This window comes from Orbicella franksi, chromosome 6 (genome assembly GCF_964199315.1).
Source record: "Orbicella franksi chromosome 6, jaOrbFran1.1, whole genome shotgun sequence".
NCBI lineage: Eukaryota > Metazoa > Cnidaria > Anthozoa > Scleractinia > Merulinidae > Orbicella > Orbicella franksi.
The window spans coordinates 3,202,093-3,218,247 of NC_138150.1; the positions used below are offsets into that span (position 1 = coordinate 3,202,093).

Sequence of the window (16,155 nt, forward strand, 5' to 3'; positions counted from 1 at the left end):
AAATGGTGCCACGAGCCATACTCACTATCCAATATTGCGGGGGGATAATTCATTACCCGTTTAAGGCTAGACATTTTTAAGGCTATTTCACAGCTACTTAAGTTGTGAATTAAACTGCGATGGTCTTTCTTTTAATAAAATATCTATTCCGCAGTTCAAATATATGAATTTCATATATTCTGTTTTAAATGCTGATGATGTTTGCGCAAGACCATTAAATTTTAATTGAGAAATATACATGAAGTAAACACTGGTGATCTTGTTGCTGGCACTCGTTTTAAATTTCTTTCCGTTGGCTTTCATGTACAGTAAACATTTTGATTTTAAGTTGAGTTAAGTGCGTATTGCAGGGCAGTTTGCCACATTTTTGCGGAACTCTGTTGTGTGTTTTAAACCTTCTGGCGCCAGTTGGGGAGAAAGCCCTAAGGCGTGTAATGGTTATAATATTTTGTCTCTCCCAGGAGACCAATCTGGCATGGCTTAATCGATTTAGCGTCTAAAAAGTTTATTAATTTTTTATTAACACAAAGAAAGGCAGCTACTTTATTGGAGGCAGGACGCTTTTTTGTGTTGAGGCGCTAATTTTTATTGGATTAAAGTTTACTCTAAACCAAAGAAACACTTCGTGTTTCTCTCAAAACAAACCCATTCTTTGTATAGATAGGATATATGGCCACTAATACGGAAGATGTGGAAGAACAGAATAGAGAAGCCAATATTGAAAGAGGGAATGCTTTCAAGTTCAGAGGGGGAGTTTAATTGCAGAGTTTATGAAAAAATTATTGATTCGAATCTTACTCTGATATTCGTCAATGTTTTCTAATCATTGTGGAGCCACTGAAGTTAGTGTATTTTTCTTAAATATTCTTATTAACAAATTTGTTAAGCCCAAATAGTATAAAACCTGGGTGAATACCTTTGTTTAATTGAGTGTTTAGTGGAAAGATTGCCAATTCCAATCTTACCATAATATTGGTCGATATGATGTTTTTTAATCATTGCGGAACTGTTAAAGTTACTGAAATTTCCTCAATATCTTCACTGCCAACTTTGTTAATTGAGAGTTTTAAAATGGAAATATTGTTAACTCGAATCTTGCCGTAATATTGGTCGATGTTTTTTAATCATTGTGGAGGCAATAAAGTCACAGCAATTTTCTCAAATATTCTAATAATGACTTTGTTAAGACCTGGGCGAATACCTTTTAATTATTTAATTGAAACCCCGTCCACACTACACCGGAGAAATCTGAAAACTCATCTTTATTTCCACTGTTAGGCCTACCGTCCACACTAATCCGAAAACGTAACGGAACTTTTCGAAAACGCTCTTCGAACCGGAAGAATTTGAAAACGCTAGCTTTGCGTTTTAGTGTGGGCGGAACACGGTTTGAAAACGCAGCTTTTTGAAAACGATGATGTCACGGCAAGCATGTGATTTCCTTGCCAGAGGTTTCCTCAAACACAAATCCAAAATGACCGCTGATTGTTGCGTTTTCAAATTTCTCCGGCGTAGTGTGGACGGAAAACATTTGATGCTTTTTCAGAGTAAACACCCCGTTTTCCAATTTCCCCGGCGTAGTGCGAACGGAGCCTGAGAGTTTTTAAACTCTCAGATTGTTAATTCAAATCTTGCCATAATATTGGTTGATGTTTTTTAGTCATGGTGGAGCCACTAAAATTACCAAATCTTCTTAAATATTCTTATTATCAACTTTGTTAAGTGCGAAAAGAATAAACCTGGGTGAATACTTAGTATGTTGAACTACTCTTCAAACTCGTTGTTTTTGCCAGTAAACATGAACGAAAATAAGAAAAAAAAAAAGAAGAAGAAGAAGCCAGGGAAGACAGTTAAATTAAACATTGAGTTAAATAGTTACGTAACTGACTGTCAGGTTGTGTGTATGTACAAAATGTTCACATTAAGAGGAGTGTTTTCCGAACTTTTAACTGAGTCGAAATCCGATAGAAAATCGAGCAATTGGTGGGCAAAAATCTGGTACCAGAATAATTTTAAGTATTGTACAGTCCTTTTTACATTTTCTTAAAGCTAAAGATATAAATAGTTGCCTTAAATAACACCGGAAACAATTTCCCATGGGAACGAGAGAAAATACATTTCAAAGTTCAGAGAAATTGTGCAATTACAGTAAAATTTCACCATTACTTTTAAGTGTTTCATACGAAGTTAAACATTTGTTTTCGACGTTTCGTGTTGCTAGAAATGATTTTTTTTAGAAGATATTTAAAACAGTCGCACAGAAGTTTGCAATACGATGTAAATAATCTTGATACAAAGTTTTTGTCCACTTGTTATTCGAACTTCTGGTGGATTCCGTATTAAACTTTTGAGTTAAAAGTTAGGTATAGCTGACTGTTTCTGTATGCATGCCCAAAATTTTCACTGTGGGCTGTCATCCGGACTTTTAACAAGCCCGTGACATTTTCCGACAGTCTTTTATTTTACTTGAAGATCTTTGACAGTTGGATAGTTGCTGCGGACACCAGCGGAAGACTTCAGCTTTTTTTATTTTTAGAAATTCTAACTTTCTTTCCGGCTCTAACTGGAATTCTCTATAAAATGGATCCCGTTCTAGACTCCGTCTTGTTTTGGCGAGGTAGGTAGGGAAACATTTCTTCACATCTGCAGTTGAGAATTAAGTCGAATAATATCGCTTTCGAATCCGGCTGTTTTTAATGTCGGTGAATTCGGAATGATTTATAGTGAATCTTGGAAACTTTTTCTCAAGAGTACACGTAGTCTCTCTGCAGGTGTCAGTTATTGTTAATTAAGCATTGAGATCGTTAAGCGATGTAGTGGTAACTCTTCTTGATCTTGTAAATTCACGCCGAAATATCAAGGCAAGACCGGCTTGCCTAAAATCCGATCTGTAAAACGAATAAATAAACGGATTGGCCGACGATTGCACAAACAGACACAACCAGGCAATCTTCACTAAAACGTCACCGACTAAATCAACCCTGCCAAACACGAAACTGAAATTCACGAAAGCCAATGGCAGCCAGCTAAAGAGAAAAACAAAAACTACTACAACACAAGAGATGGTTCCTTTCTTGGCTTTAGTTATTTCTAGCCGTGCCTCTCTTTCCACCGTTGTTATTCCTCTCACACTGTTTCTCTCTTGGCTCACGCGTCGATCTTGTCGCCGTATCGCCTGAATGATCCTCACGTTTACCCCAAGGATGACAAGGATGGGTAGTAAGGCGAAGGTGAAGATCAATATGCTGTTGTAAATCTTGTCTATTTTATGCGCCTCTTCTGCGGGCTTCGTGTGAAGCCAGGCGTTACGTATGAGCGCGATGATGGAACTCAGGCCCCAGACACCTATCAAAATGCAGCTGACGCTTCTCTTAGTCATGTAGATTTGGTAGCGTAAGGGCCGCAGCACCGCGAGAAATCTGTCATACGATATCGCAGCTAAATTTAATACTGTTCCTGCGAAGGCAATGTCTTTCAGACCAGCCATCAACCAGCAGTACTTGGACACGGGATAGCTGCAGCTGCCGTTACAGAAAGCAGCGTACCCAGGAACAACGAGTACTGCCATCATTATATCAGCCACTGCCAAGCTAACTAAGAAAATGTTCATGTAGCTTCGTCGAAGCCGTTTCGTTGTGACAAAGACAAGGAACGTAAAGAGATTCCCCGTCAATATTACAACGCCCGCGCTGCCATAAAGAATCCAGAAAACCATTTCCAAAGTTTCGTTGCAAAGAGGAATGGTTTGACTTGGTTCAACAGTTTTAGAATCCTCCATTTTGATCAGAGGAGAAATTATCTGCTCCGCTTGGCTAGGAGAGGCGACTGTGCGTGCTCTTTCAATTTAACTGGGTAAATAATGGTGTCAGTCGCATTACACGTCAAACTATGTCGTTTTTTAGCCAATGAAATGCCCTGATCTTTTTGCTTCATTTTGATGTGAGTGTGTTTGTCTAATTATCGGAAAGAGCCCGCTTTCACATCTTAACTAGTTCGCAGCCAGATATTTGATAAAATACAATTGAAAACATGGTTTAAATCATGTTCGCAAGATGGACTTTGCCCGAACTGTCAGATATATTTGTTAAAGAAATTGGAAAACAAAAAGATCACGTAGTTTTGGTTGTTTTTCCTCGGATAAAGTTTAATCAAAAGTTTCTAATGCTCTTATAAAATCCTATTTTAATTAAACCCTTGACTCATCACGAGAAAGAACCGGAAATCTAAATTTTAACGGCAGCTGGAAAAATGAAAGTCTTTTCTGAATTTGTCTTTTTTCAACTTCGGGTTAGAAGAAAATTAAAGACGATTCTCTTAGGAGAATCTTCCGTCTTTTCAACGTAGCTTTGCTTAAAAAATAATAAAGTAAAAAGCGCTGAAGCTGAAAGGCTTTTTGTTTTCTTTATTTTTGTATTTTCATTTAGGTATCTCTTGTCGGCGTTTTAGGAAATCCGATATCAGCATTTAGGATTTAATCATTCTTGTTTAAAAGTATTAGATAAAATTTGCAAATTATACAGTAAAATTTTTCAAAATAAATCGTCCAGCTAGCGGTGTTGATTTTAACGTAGAAAATAACTTATCCTTTTGTACAAGCACACACGGTCTGTAACTCAGATCATAAACATGTTTGCCACTTAGAGAGTGTAACTGTACACACAGCTATAGAAAAAACTCGTATTTCTTTTAGCTTCACAAGAGCAATGTGTTGATGAAAAACGGTAACTCTTCACTCACAGCGACAGACACCGTGACGTACGGAACTTTCGCGAGGGTTTCCTTTCTTTGAAGTTACCGAACGTATAGTTGCGCCCACCTTTTCAGTATACACCATTCCATGCCATTTTCGACCATTTTGCACTCTGTATAACATTGGTCCGTAATTTTAATGCTTGACTTTTTAAACGATGGAAATGATCAAGATTTCCATGGGGACATCGGGTTTTTCCGGTTAAAAAACATCAACTTAAATAGACCTGTCGTTATTGCAAAGAAAGCAACGATAAGTGGCTGACGTTTGACGCAGACTTACCTACGTCTTTCTCCGCGTAATCAGAGTTCTGCGAGGGAACGAAAAGACGATAAAAAGCTTTGAGCCTTTGACAACGTTTATTTTATGTTATGTAACCCAGTGTCGATGCTATGCAGATAAACGTGTAAACAGATCGCTCAATTCGAATTCGGAACATTCAAATTTCTTCGTCTTCAGGTTCGTGCTCTCCAAGCCTTGCAATATTTGGTCATGTAATATGTTGCTGTTTTGCAGAGGACGGCGAAGAACCAAGATGGCGCGTCTACACAGCCATTCGTATACTGCTAACAAATGTTGTTTTGCTAGGTATCATTGGCTCATTGCCGTTGTGGTAATGGTTTGATAAAACTCTGGTTGGAGATGGCGGGGCTTATTTCGATTTTCAAACTAGATAGTCAGCTTGAAAAAAAACCTGTTTTCCTGTTCATAAAGTTATCTCGCCTTACCATCGTGGGAAATAAAGGGTTTGATAGAAAGGAGAGTTTATTGAAAATTTGAAGTACTTCAGGAGGGACTATCTGGGGCGCACTAGAGAGTCGGGTTTATCAGACAGTGGGCTTAGTATAGCGATTTCTGGATTCGTAACGATATAAAGGAGGATGGGAAGGAGCGTCAGTAGACCGAATTTGAGCTGGAGTAGAAGACAATCATGTAGTTTATGAGAAGGTAGAACACTGAGCCCTCAGCTGCTGTTTAAAGAAATCACAGTAAATGTTCTGTCAGCGGACAGGTTTTGTCAGGTCTACTATTGTAACAGTTTTAGTCAATTGGTCACTTTCCAGTTGCACAAGACACTTCATTGTACTCTTTTGGTGTTAAAGCCTTCAACATTTAGGTCCTTTTTCGATTAATGTCCTCGTAGAACTCACATCCATAGATAAATTTCGTTTTAAACAAGTTAAATACTTTGAATACGTTCAAATTCGAAACGTATGACTATTACCCATCGTGTAATTTCAAGAAGTTTTAACGGATTTTTCTACTTCAGCAACGCATAGCCTAACATCAAACAGTATACTTGCAGGCATCAGGGCCTCTAAAGGAAGGAAACGTAGGGAATTGAACAACTACGCATGCGTCGTGATAACGGTCGGCTTGATTTTCCAGCCAGCAGGTGTTTATAGCGGTTTTCCCGCCAAATTTGTGGCCAATCGCATTTTGAATTGAAATAGAGCTAATGGCAATGACAGCTGATACGGCTGAAACCAATATTGTCAAGTTGTCAATTGTAATTCAAAACTGGGCACTTAAGGGCTATTGAAACTAAACACTCCACTAATAGCTGAGCTTTACACTATTGGTCTAAGAATTGTAAACAATTAGATGGCACATTGTGCTTTTAAAGAGAGAGCGAATAAAGATGATATTATCAGCTATAATAATAAAGCCGGAAAGAAAGACATAATATAATAAGTTTTTCTGGCAATAAATAGTTTATAGGTAAGGCAAAATGACGGAGCACCATGCAAGCAAACTTTGCCCAACTAAGAATTGATATCTGAGGAATCTTTTCTGTTTTGGAATATTTATAAGGTGCAGGGATGGCGCAGTGGTGAGGGTGCTCGCCTCCTACCAATGTGGCTCGCGTTCGATTTACGGCCCGGTGCCATATGTGGGTTGAGTTTGTTGGTGGTTCTCGCCTTACTCCGAGGGTTTTTCTCCGAAATCTCCGGTTTTCCTCCCTCCACGAAAACCGACACCTCCAAATTCCAATTCGATCAGGAAAGAGGATCAGCATGAAACCAGCGGCTGATATAGCTTCCTCTCTAAATACAGTGATTTATTTTTTTTTTTTATGTACCATCGCGATCGCGACTCATTTTTTTCCGTATTTAGTCAATTTGAATTTATCTAAAATTCTGAGAACAAAACTGATTTTAAAGCTGTCGCCGTGTTCTTTATGGAAGGTTTTCGTTTCTTCGCCCTAAAAACGTGAATAATACATCAAAACCTCGTTCTCTATTTCTAATTTCTACTTTGTGAGGTTTATATCAATCTATTTACAACCACCAAACATGACATCCCCCTTCATTAAACCACTATTTTGTTAGTTTACGGGTTGAAACCATAACGATTGAGATTACATCATCTGAGGAGTTTTTACAACCCAGTAAACGAATGGCAGCCTACCGAAACTCCGCTCGGTAAAACGAGTAAATAAATGGATTCAATGACGATTGAAGGAACAGAAAAAACAGGGACAACTGAATAAGTATTGGACTGACTAAATCCTCGCGGCGAAAGAGAAGGGAAATGTTATGAAAGACACGAGGAAGCCAACATAAAACAGATACTAAAACTACAACGACACACGCCAAATTACCTTTGACTTTTCTAACATTGTTTACTGCACGTCTGTGTGGATTGGAGGAATTAGCGGCTAGGATTCGTTGAACCTTTTTTCTTAATAACGTACAGAACTCTAAAATTAATTGCCAACAATAAAAAGAAGGGAATGATGACAAAAATGAACATGAGAATATTGGTGTAAATTTTGTCTATGTGCCATGCTTGCTCTTCAAATTCACTGCATGTGTTGCCAAATATTTCTCGCGCCCGTTACAAAAACTGGTATTCCCTAAACTGCTGTCAGGATGTAAGCCACCCTCTTTCTCGTCATGTTAGAGGCATAACGGAGAGAGTTGAAAAAGGCCTCGTGTCGGTCGACAGAGATAGCCAGTAAGTTGAGTATATTGGACCCAAACGTGAAGCCCTTCAGCTCTCTGATCCACCAACAGTACCGAGTCAGTGAATATTTACAACCAGTGCAAAGCCCTTTCGCGGACGATGAAACATCAGTAGCTGTCCTACCATGAGAAACGTTCATTTTTATCTGACTACTTATCTGTATGTCGAATTTATCAAGTACGCCTCCTCGCAGAATGTTTACTTCTATTTGTTTGCTCTCTGATCAAACGATGACAAGGTGGCTCCTTGGGAATGCGATAAGGAAAGCCTAAAGGGAAGTTTTCAGTACTAGCATCATAATGGCTTTCGATCAAATTACTGCAACCTCTAACTAAGAACCCACTTTAAACGCAAGTTTCATAGCGTCTTAGGTTTCCTGGAATCTTTTATCTTTTTGTCTTTGTACCAAATGGACTCTTTTGTGAGCAAAGTCAACATCCGGCAAATAATCTGACCGACGCACACGGAAAGTGTAGAATTAATTGCGCCAAGTCTGATTTCGTTTTAATATTTGTGATATAGATTTTCTTCAATCTCTACGTTACTTTTTTTAACCAATCTTTCGCTGTTCAGCAAGTTGAACTGGCAGATACTTTTCTTTAACTTTGTAAATTTAATAAAGCTCCGTGGCTTTTTTTGCTTGTTGATAAGAATAATTAAAAAGGTCGAGCAACTCACCCACATTTTAAAGGTAAATTTAAAATAAAAGAGAGCAACAAAAAGCAACGGGATTTGATATGTTGTTCTTTTCTTTCTGTAGTGTAATAGCAATGTCAATATTTATATTGCGTTTGCGTCTTTTTAAATTTAACTTTAATCTCGTACAATTGTCATGACTATTTGTTATCAGATGAAAGCTACAGAAGCTAGTGCAAGTAAGTACAGACATTTGGTCTTATCTATTTTTAATCTACTTTTTTGATTTTAGTTTTTAAGCATGCACACAGTTAAAGCTTTTGGGTTGTTCCGCCTCCACCCTTAAGATCCTGCTACTTGTCTTCTATAAGAATACTATGAATACAAAGTGCACTCCTTGAAAGACATAAATGGGTGATCGTCACAAGTAATACAAAAGGTTTTATTTCCTTAAAGTCTTGAGGATTTGCCGAAGTGATTTTAAATCTTAGAAGAACCCTCAAAGAGTCTGTAAATAGCTGATATACCGTGCTTGTGCCAATTACTTTTATGAACATAGCTGAATAACTGACACTTCGAGTTTTCATCTTTTTAAGGGCTGTTCTCCTGTTAATGATGTACTCCCACATACTGCAGCTTTATTTAGCCCATAGCATGTGCTTTTGGTCTTAGCAAGCTCTTGAATTCGAGTAGTTCTAAGTGTTGCTATTTTTGTCTTTTCTTAAACGTGTCCATCAAAGATGCTGAGGCTGTTAGTTTCAGTTGTAATTTTGAGCTCTAGTTTGCATTCTGTTCATTCGGCAAAGAACATTGTTTTTTTTTTTGGAGTTAACGAAAAGCGAAAGTTTGTAAATTAACAAGATTTCTAGCGATGAGGTGATTTATACATAAAAATAATCCATCAGATTTTACTGTTACAATTTGTAGTTTGACGAAAGGTTCTATTGAGATCTGGACTGGTGATCATTTAAATACCAGCCATGTTTTCGCATGATCTAAAGACTACGGAACTTGTTTAGTCGCTGTTTCGTGTCTTTGCGTTTCGAGTGCTTCGGATGATCGATATGTCTTCCTCCATACGGACTTATACGAAAATAAGCTCGTGAAAACAGAGCAAGTTACTAAAACAAAGCATTTGAATTTTTTTTTTTAACAGATTAGACTTACTGACTTACTGAAATGATTACTGATACCATATTTTGGTTATTGAAATGGGATGAAATATAACAGAGGTACAAATTAGCTGTAATCTGGATTTTTATTATTATTATTTTGTAATGAATTTTTAATTTTTTTTTAACCGTGAACTGTTGAGTCATGCTGCATACAATTTGCTCTACATGTGAAAACTTCGGGTTCCGTTGGGAATAGCCTTTTTGTTTCGATGTTTCCCTGTTAATTATTAACTTAGAATTGTAATTGTAAATTCTCATTAAATCTTCATTTTTCCCAGTTCATCAAGTTCAAATCCACAGACTTATCATCGGTTAATATCTTCAAAAAACATCTTAAAAAGAGTATTTATTATTTTTACTTAATTAAAACTTGAAAATATTTGGTCTAAAGGGCGATCAAATATACTCAAAACACAGAATCTTTACCATTCCTGCATTTTAGACATCCGCAGAATTATTAATGACAGAAAACACACACGCTCCGTACAAATTTAAGGTATTTCGGGTTTTAAAAGTGAGATTTTTGCGCCATACCGGCTACGGACCTGAGATGTAATATGCTTAACTTGAAAGAGTTAGCCAGACTATAGCATCTTATATATATTCTATATCGAGGTTTCACCAAGGTTTGTTTTAAGTTTCTAGCTGACTTAAAATTAATATTTAATATCAAAATACGTTTGCATTTCAAAGCCTTTTGTATATTTTTTTTGACATCTCAAGATCTTTAAACTCTTAGAATACCTTCCACTATGCAAACCCGAAAAAAAAAAAAAAAACAGTGCTCAAATAAGTCAAACTGAAAATTAACATTTTGTACCATCATCCTCTGCGAAGAAAGGTCCAAGAGAAAATTCACATGACACTGCCATATTTTCCTTTATTAATCAACGTGTTATGTTATTAGGAATGAAATAATTAATGAAATACGTGAGAAGAACCAGCGAAACGTTAACTAGAAACTGTGCCAGGCTGTTGTTACAATGTGTTATTCACTCCGAGCCAGTTGGAATCTGTCCATTTTTAATTTGCCAACAAGGACTGGGTGTTAGCATTTGAACAGCTTACCTCTGTTTTTAGCAACACGCAATACGAAAGGATAACATTACTAGGTCATTTTTCGCCCGATATCGCCAAAATTAATTTTTTTTTTTAATATTTCGGTTTCTTCTGATATTAATTTCAGCGAATACAAAACCTCTAACCCGGTATGGCTTTTGGAAATTCGTCCTTGATAAATAATAGATGTCAATTTGAAGGAAACGAGGTGATGATTTAAAACCAAAATCTAAAGAGAATTGTTAGCAGAATTATATTAATTTCACTAATGTCAAACTAAAGTTTGCTCTGTTTAATTTTGTTATTTAAGCGAAATAAGAAGACAAGCGAATTTGAATAAAGTTTTAGCTTACATTATTGGCTGTTTGATCAACAGCAGCGTAAATGAATTGAATTAATTGAGAGTTGCTCTCCCTAGTTAGAGTTGCGCGCTAAACAAATAAACACCGTCCCGCAAAGCAGACCACCTGTTTACGCCGGTGACAGCTAGCGGTGCAACAGTAGAAAATTATCTCGATTGTTACCATTTTTTTCATCAAAGAACAAGAAAACCCGGCAATAGACACAACGGCCAAGAAGTGTATTTTTCATTTTCGTGGCTCCAACTCAAATGGCTTCAGAGCACGAGAAAGCAAACTCTTCTAATCTTGAGCTTCCCGCGGGCAACACCAACGAATATCATTGCAGTAGACTGTTAGACGAAGCATTTTTAATCGTTTACGTTGTTCTGGGAGTAGCTATTTTCGTTGGAAATACGTTTTGCTGTGCAGTGTTCCTGGCTACTCCAAAGCTTCGACGGTGCTATATGAACATATTTCTGGTGAGTCATGGATTCGCTGATATCTTCGTCGCCACTTTGGTCGTTCCAGGGCATTGCGCCTTCTGTACAAACTGCTCCAAGGATTTCATTTTGCAGCGTATCGTAGATGAAGGAACTTGCCGACTCTTAGACGCCGTGAAGGACTACGTTTGGTTAGCGTCCGTCCTCAGTCTGCTTGGGATCACTTATGACCGATATTTAGCGGTCTTTCAGCCCCTTCTTTATCAGTGTAAAATGACCCCGCGCACGGTCGTTGTTTGTTTGTTGATAATTTGGCTATTACCCGTCCCTTTTTCCTTTATAAAACCCATATTGAACGCTGTAAATGTAGACTTCCTTAGAGACGGATCACTCAGTGAATCTATCTTTGACATGGTCGTAGTATCAACGCTGATAATTTTACCAATGGCGGTTTTGTTTATTGTGAATATCATGATTACAAAAGCCATAAGAAATCAACATCGAAAAGTACAGTGTGAAAGAAGTTACGGCCAAGGGAACTTGAAACCGAAAGAGGGCAGCCGAAAGACAATTGCCTGCTTAGTTGTCGTCCTAATATTTCTGGTTTGTTGGTTTCCTCGATGCTTGCTTAATTTTTTGTTTTTATTTAAAATGCTCCACACCAAAGGCCTGGCCCTTCTCGAGAAGATCTCTTTGGTTTTTCTCTTTATCCAATCGTCTGTCAACCCTTTCTTGTACTCTTTCTATAGAAGAGACTTTCGTCAGGCTGCTAGGAGCTTACTCCAACAATGCTTTCCTTTTAGCTTTCTGCGATCGATTGAAGTTAGACCTCGTCTGAACACAGAAGCTTCTACTGCAAAAGTTTTCCGTGAGTTTTCAAATTGCGAAACTAGACGTCATTCAGCTGAAATGAAACTTCAGGAAATTTGAAGGCTTCACAGCACTTGGGATTGCTCTTGAAAGGTTTAAGTTAGGGGCCTTTCAAATTAACTTCAGCAAAAACATTGACATTTTGGCAAAAGTAAACTGATCGTCACGAAAATGCAGTATATACATGTATGTACAAATGCTTCATTTAGTTGAGTAATTCAAGCTAGCTTTTTGAAAGATTATTTTCTTTTCTGGGTAATTGAATGTTACTACAGCTGGAAAACATTGAAAAAATTAAACCATGTTGAGTGCGAATTCACAATAAAATACTATTTTCACACTGTATTTTTTGTTTCCTTTACAAAACAAAGTATTTCACTGTTTGAATTGTGTCCTCACGTACCACACATAGGTGTTCATTAACATTTAAGCAGAAGACCAAAATTAGAGTAAAATTTCAACCAGTGTATAAATTTTTAGTTCGATGCATAATTCCGATTTCCAACATTTTCACTCCTAATCCTAATCAGTTATCCTTTCCTCTCAAAAGCACTTTATACGTAAAATATTATAAATAACAAGCAATTTCTGTGAATACTGACTTTCTAACAATAGTAATTACCTTTAAGGATAATTTTGCTCACTTTTGCATCAACGTGTTTGTTGTACCAGCTGCTGTGACATGACAAGTGATTTGCGTTAATTTTAACAACTACACGAAAAAAAAAATTACTTGAATAAAACGTAAAACGTCCTGGTGAATAAACGAATCGCGTGAGAAATTGGAGAAGGATAGTCCTTGCGGAAGCGCGTGAAATTGACGCACGCATTTTGCGCAACAGCGTAAATTTGCCAAGAGTGAAAAGTTAATCACACAGAGAGCATTGTTTGTAATGCTCAATTTAATTGAAATCGGGGAAATTATTGAAAAGTGACAGTAAAATTTATATCAGGTGGTTTGGTGAAACATGACTCTATATAATGACATTTGACTGACAGCTTTAATTTGAATTTATTTCATATATCCTTCTCCTAAAGACCCGGTGAAACCTCGATGTTCCCATAACAAGGCAGGTAGAAATCTGTCAGCAACCTGTCAGTTTATCTGCCGACGCCGATAAACGGACCATGACGATAAAAGTCTTTCTCTAACTATTAAAATTAACAAAAAATTATCCCTGAAAAGGGGTCAAAATAGCCGTGAAAGAAAAGTACGATTTTCCTCCGTTGCGAATATAAACGTCTCCATTTATTTGGCTGGGCGGAATTGAGGGGTAAAACTCTCCAGGGAGTTTGTTAGAATTTTCCAGTGTCAGAGAAAAAATGGCCGAGCATTTCTGTGACGAAATGCACTAGGACGAGGCTGGACGTTATCTGGTCTCGTTTTTGTGCAACTCGTGTGAATGAACGGATGCTTATTGGAAGGGAATTGATAACATCAAATTGACGTCAGATATTTATGTTTCTGGCCTGTTACTGATGATAAATTGCGTCATAGCACTGTCAAAGTAGCTTTATATAATAACCCAAGTAATTCTCGCATTTTGATTGGTTCTCGCCTATGATCTATTAGAGGACAGACGCACGATTGACGCCATCATTTCAAAGTTTTTCCCTCTGTGTTTTGAAATGGCGGAAAGTTTTGAGAATTTAGATAATGTTTTACATGACTGGGCAAAAGAAGAAGTACAAAAAAGTCTTGTCGAGGCATTGAACAGGAACGAGAAGCATAGTCCAGCAGGAAGGAGAAAGATAAAGCCGTTTCTTTTTTAGAAAATGACTCAGAAAAAATACTCGAGCAGTCTCAGTCGGCAGTCGAGCGACCCCCAGTCGAGCGAGACTAAACCAAACACAAAGTTAGTCTCGGTAAGCCGAGAACCATTGCTTTATCTCGAATTTAACAAACCCAATAAACAAAATGTTTATGAGATTAATTTATTTAAAACACTGAACTTTTCTCAGTCTCAAAATAATTGTTGACACAGTGATTGTCTGGAATAAAACATCAAACTGATCACTTCTTAAAATCAGTTAAAATAAAGACATAACCTTGCTTTCCGATGCGAATGTTCCAGTCCGTTTCAGGGCGCAACAGCGAGCAAAGTATAGCTCACTACAGCTCACGGCCAACTGTATCGCAGCTAAAGGCTGTCTCCGACACTATTTCAAACTGATTTGAGAATCAAAAACCACAGAGGACACAAATTTCCACCATCACTAACGCTCCTTTCATTCAAAACTCGAATTGAATGGCTTCCAGGTTGACCGCAACCGCAAGTTTTGCGAGCGCAGTTTTTCAACTCCTGCAATATTCGAGGCAACATCCAACTCTTCGGCTCACAGGGCTGCTCTGATGACAAAACCTGACTTGACTTATCCAGCATTTTCTTTAAGATTTGTAGATTTCGCAGTTCAACTCTGCTTTTGCTGTAAGTTTTCATTCGACGATAAGCGACGCTCGAGTCAAGTTTGACAGTGGCGTGATTTTCCTGGACCAATTACAATTCTTTGCTACGCATAGCAACCAATGAGATCGCTTCAATTTGTATAGACAACAGATTACGTCAAATGGCTTTTTTCGTGTTCGCCAAAGTGGGCAAAGGGCGGTTTTCGAGTTATGTTGAAAGATTTTGAAATAAGAAATAAGCTCTATCTGTAGTAGTTTGTTTCGTTATTATATAAAACAAATAGATTCCATGTTGCGGTGCGTCTGTTCAGTAATAACATATCTAACATATCTTTGCAATAAAAGACTAAAGCCATCAATACACTACGTTCAATTATGGAGAAAAATAGCACAGATAGTGCGGGTGTTGAGTAAATAAAATGATCGCTCTATTGACGGCATGTTTGTTTTTTGCAATCCTTGTACTGTGCACGCGCTGAATTGCATCAGCAAAAGCGCGCGCGAAAACTGTGTTCGGCCACCTTAAGCTCACTTATGTCGCGGTGCCATGTGACGAGAACGCCATTAAACACAAGGTTTAATAAGCAAAACAATAGCTGTGCACGTGCGTTATAAATCTTTGTACATTTCTTTGCCATCCTCTGCAAAACAACAACGTGAAATGACCGAGCTCTGCGTCGTCTACGGAACGTGGACGACGACGGTTAATTTTTCGTATTTCCATTTGGAACTGAACGCCGTCGTTGCATATTTAGCTCAAGCACGTGTTTAGAGCCATTGGCGTACCGAACAGATCTAGACAATCGCGAATTTCGGTTGTAAAATATAAATTCCTTTTTAACAAGGCGTCGTGCTCGGCATCGTCGTCGTCGTTACTTGAGCTCCCCATTACGTGAAGTGACCAAGTTCTGCTCGTATGCAGAAGTTACCTTAAGCTACCCCGACAACGGGCGCAGCTCTTAAAATACCCAAACACCCTTGGTTTCTAGACCCAAGGCAGTTCCCTGCCCCCTTGGAAGCTTGACGTAGCAGGGTTTTACCATAAGTTATGGGAGACTCGATCTTTTCTATTTTTTCGCTTTCCGATGACTTAACTACATTCTGCGCTGCCAGTTTGATTGTGCGCGTACGTTCGCATAAGTGTACGTTTTCTGAACATGCGTAGAGAGAGTATCCACTGTGACAATATAACGCTGACTCACCTCAAATTCTTGGTGCTTGCCAAAAGAATCGCGGGATATAGAGTTTTCCCTAGCTAACAGAACGCGTTGGATAGGCTCCGTGCCGGACAATACAATACACACAACTTTTTTTTACAATACATTTTCGTTTGTTAGTGGCTCTGATCGAGGAAAATGGGCTATCAAATGCATTTTACCTAATACGTTTCCAAGTAACTAAGATACCTCCAAAAAATTGTGATTTCAGTAATTTAATATTCCTTATTCAGACTCTCAGGTTTGAAGCGTAACTATTTCTATTGCAAAAGATTCGATATATTCATTTT

The 16,155-nt window shown here is 37.9% G+C and overlaps 1 protein-coding gene and 1 pseudogene across 1 annotated transcript; both read right to left on the minus strand.

Moving 5' to 3' along the window:
- Positions 1 to 1,879: 1,879 nt before the first annotated feature.
- LOC145490390 (D(5)-like dopamine receptor) lies at positions 1,880 to 4,124 on the minus strand. The gene has a single exon (XM_081469516.1). The coding sequence runs from the start codon at positions 3,776 to 3,778 to the stop codon at positions 2,789 to 2,791; it is 990 nt and encodes a 329-aa protein (XP_081325642.1). The 5' UTR covers positions 3,779 to 4,124; the 3' UTR covers positions 1,880 to 2,788.
- Positions 4,125 to 6,865: 2,741 nt separating this feature from the next.
- On the minus strand, positions 6,866 to 8,614 carry LOC145491090 (adenosine receptor A1-like; annotated as a pseudogene).
- Between the last annotated feature and the right edge of the window lie 7,541 nt (positions 8,615 to 16,155).

What these genes read in the sequence shown, in the direction of transcription:
- LOC145490390 (XM_081469516.1), bottom strand. Translation starts at nt 3,778, where the DNA reads ATGGAGGATTCTAAAACTGTTGAACCAAGTCAAACCATTCCTCTTTGC.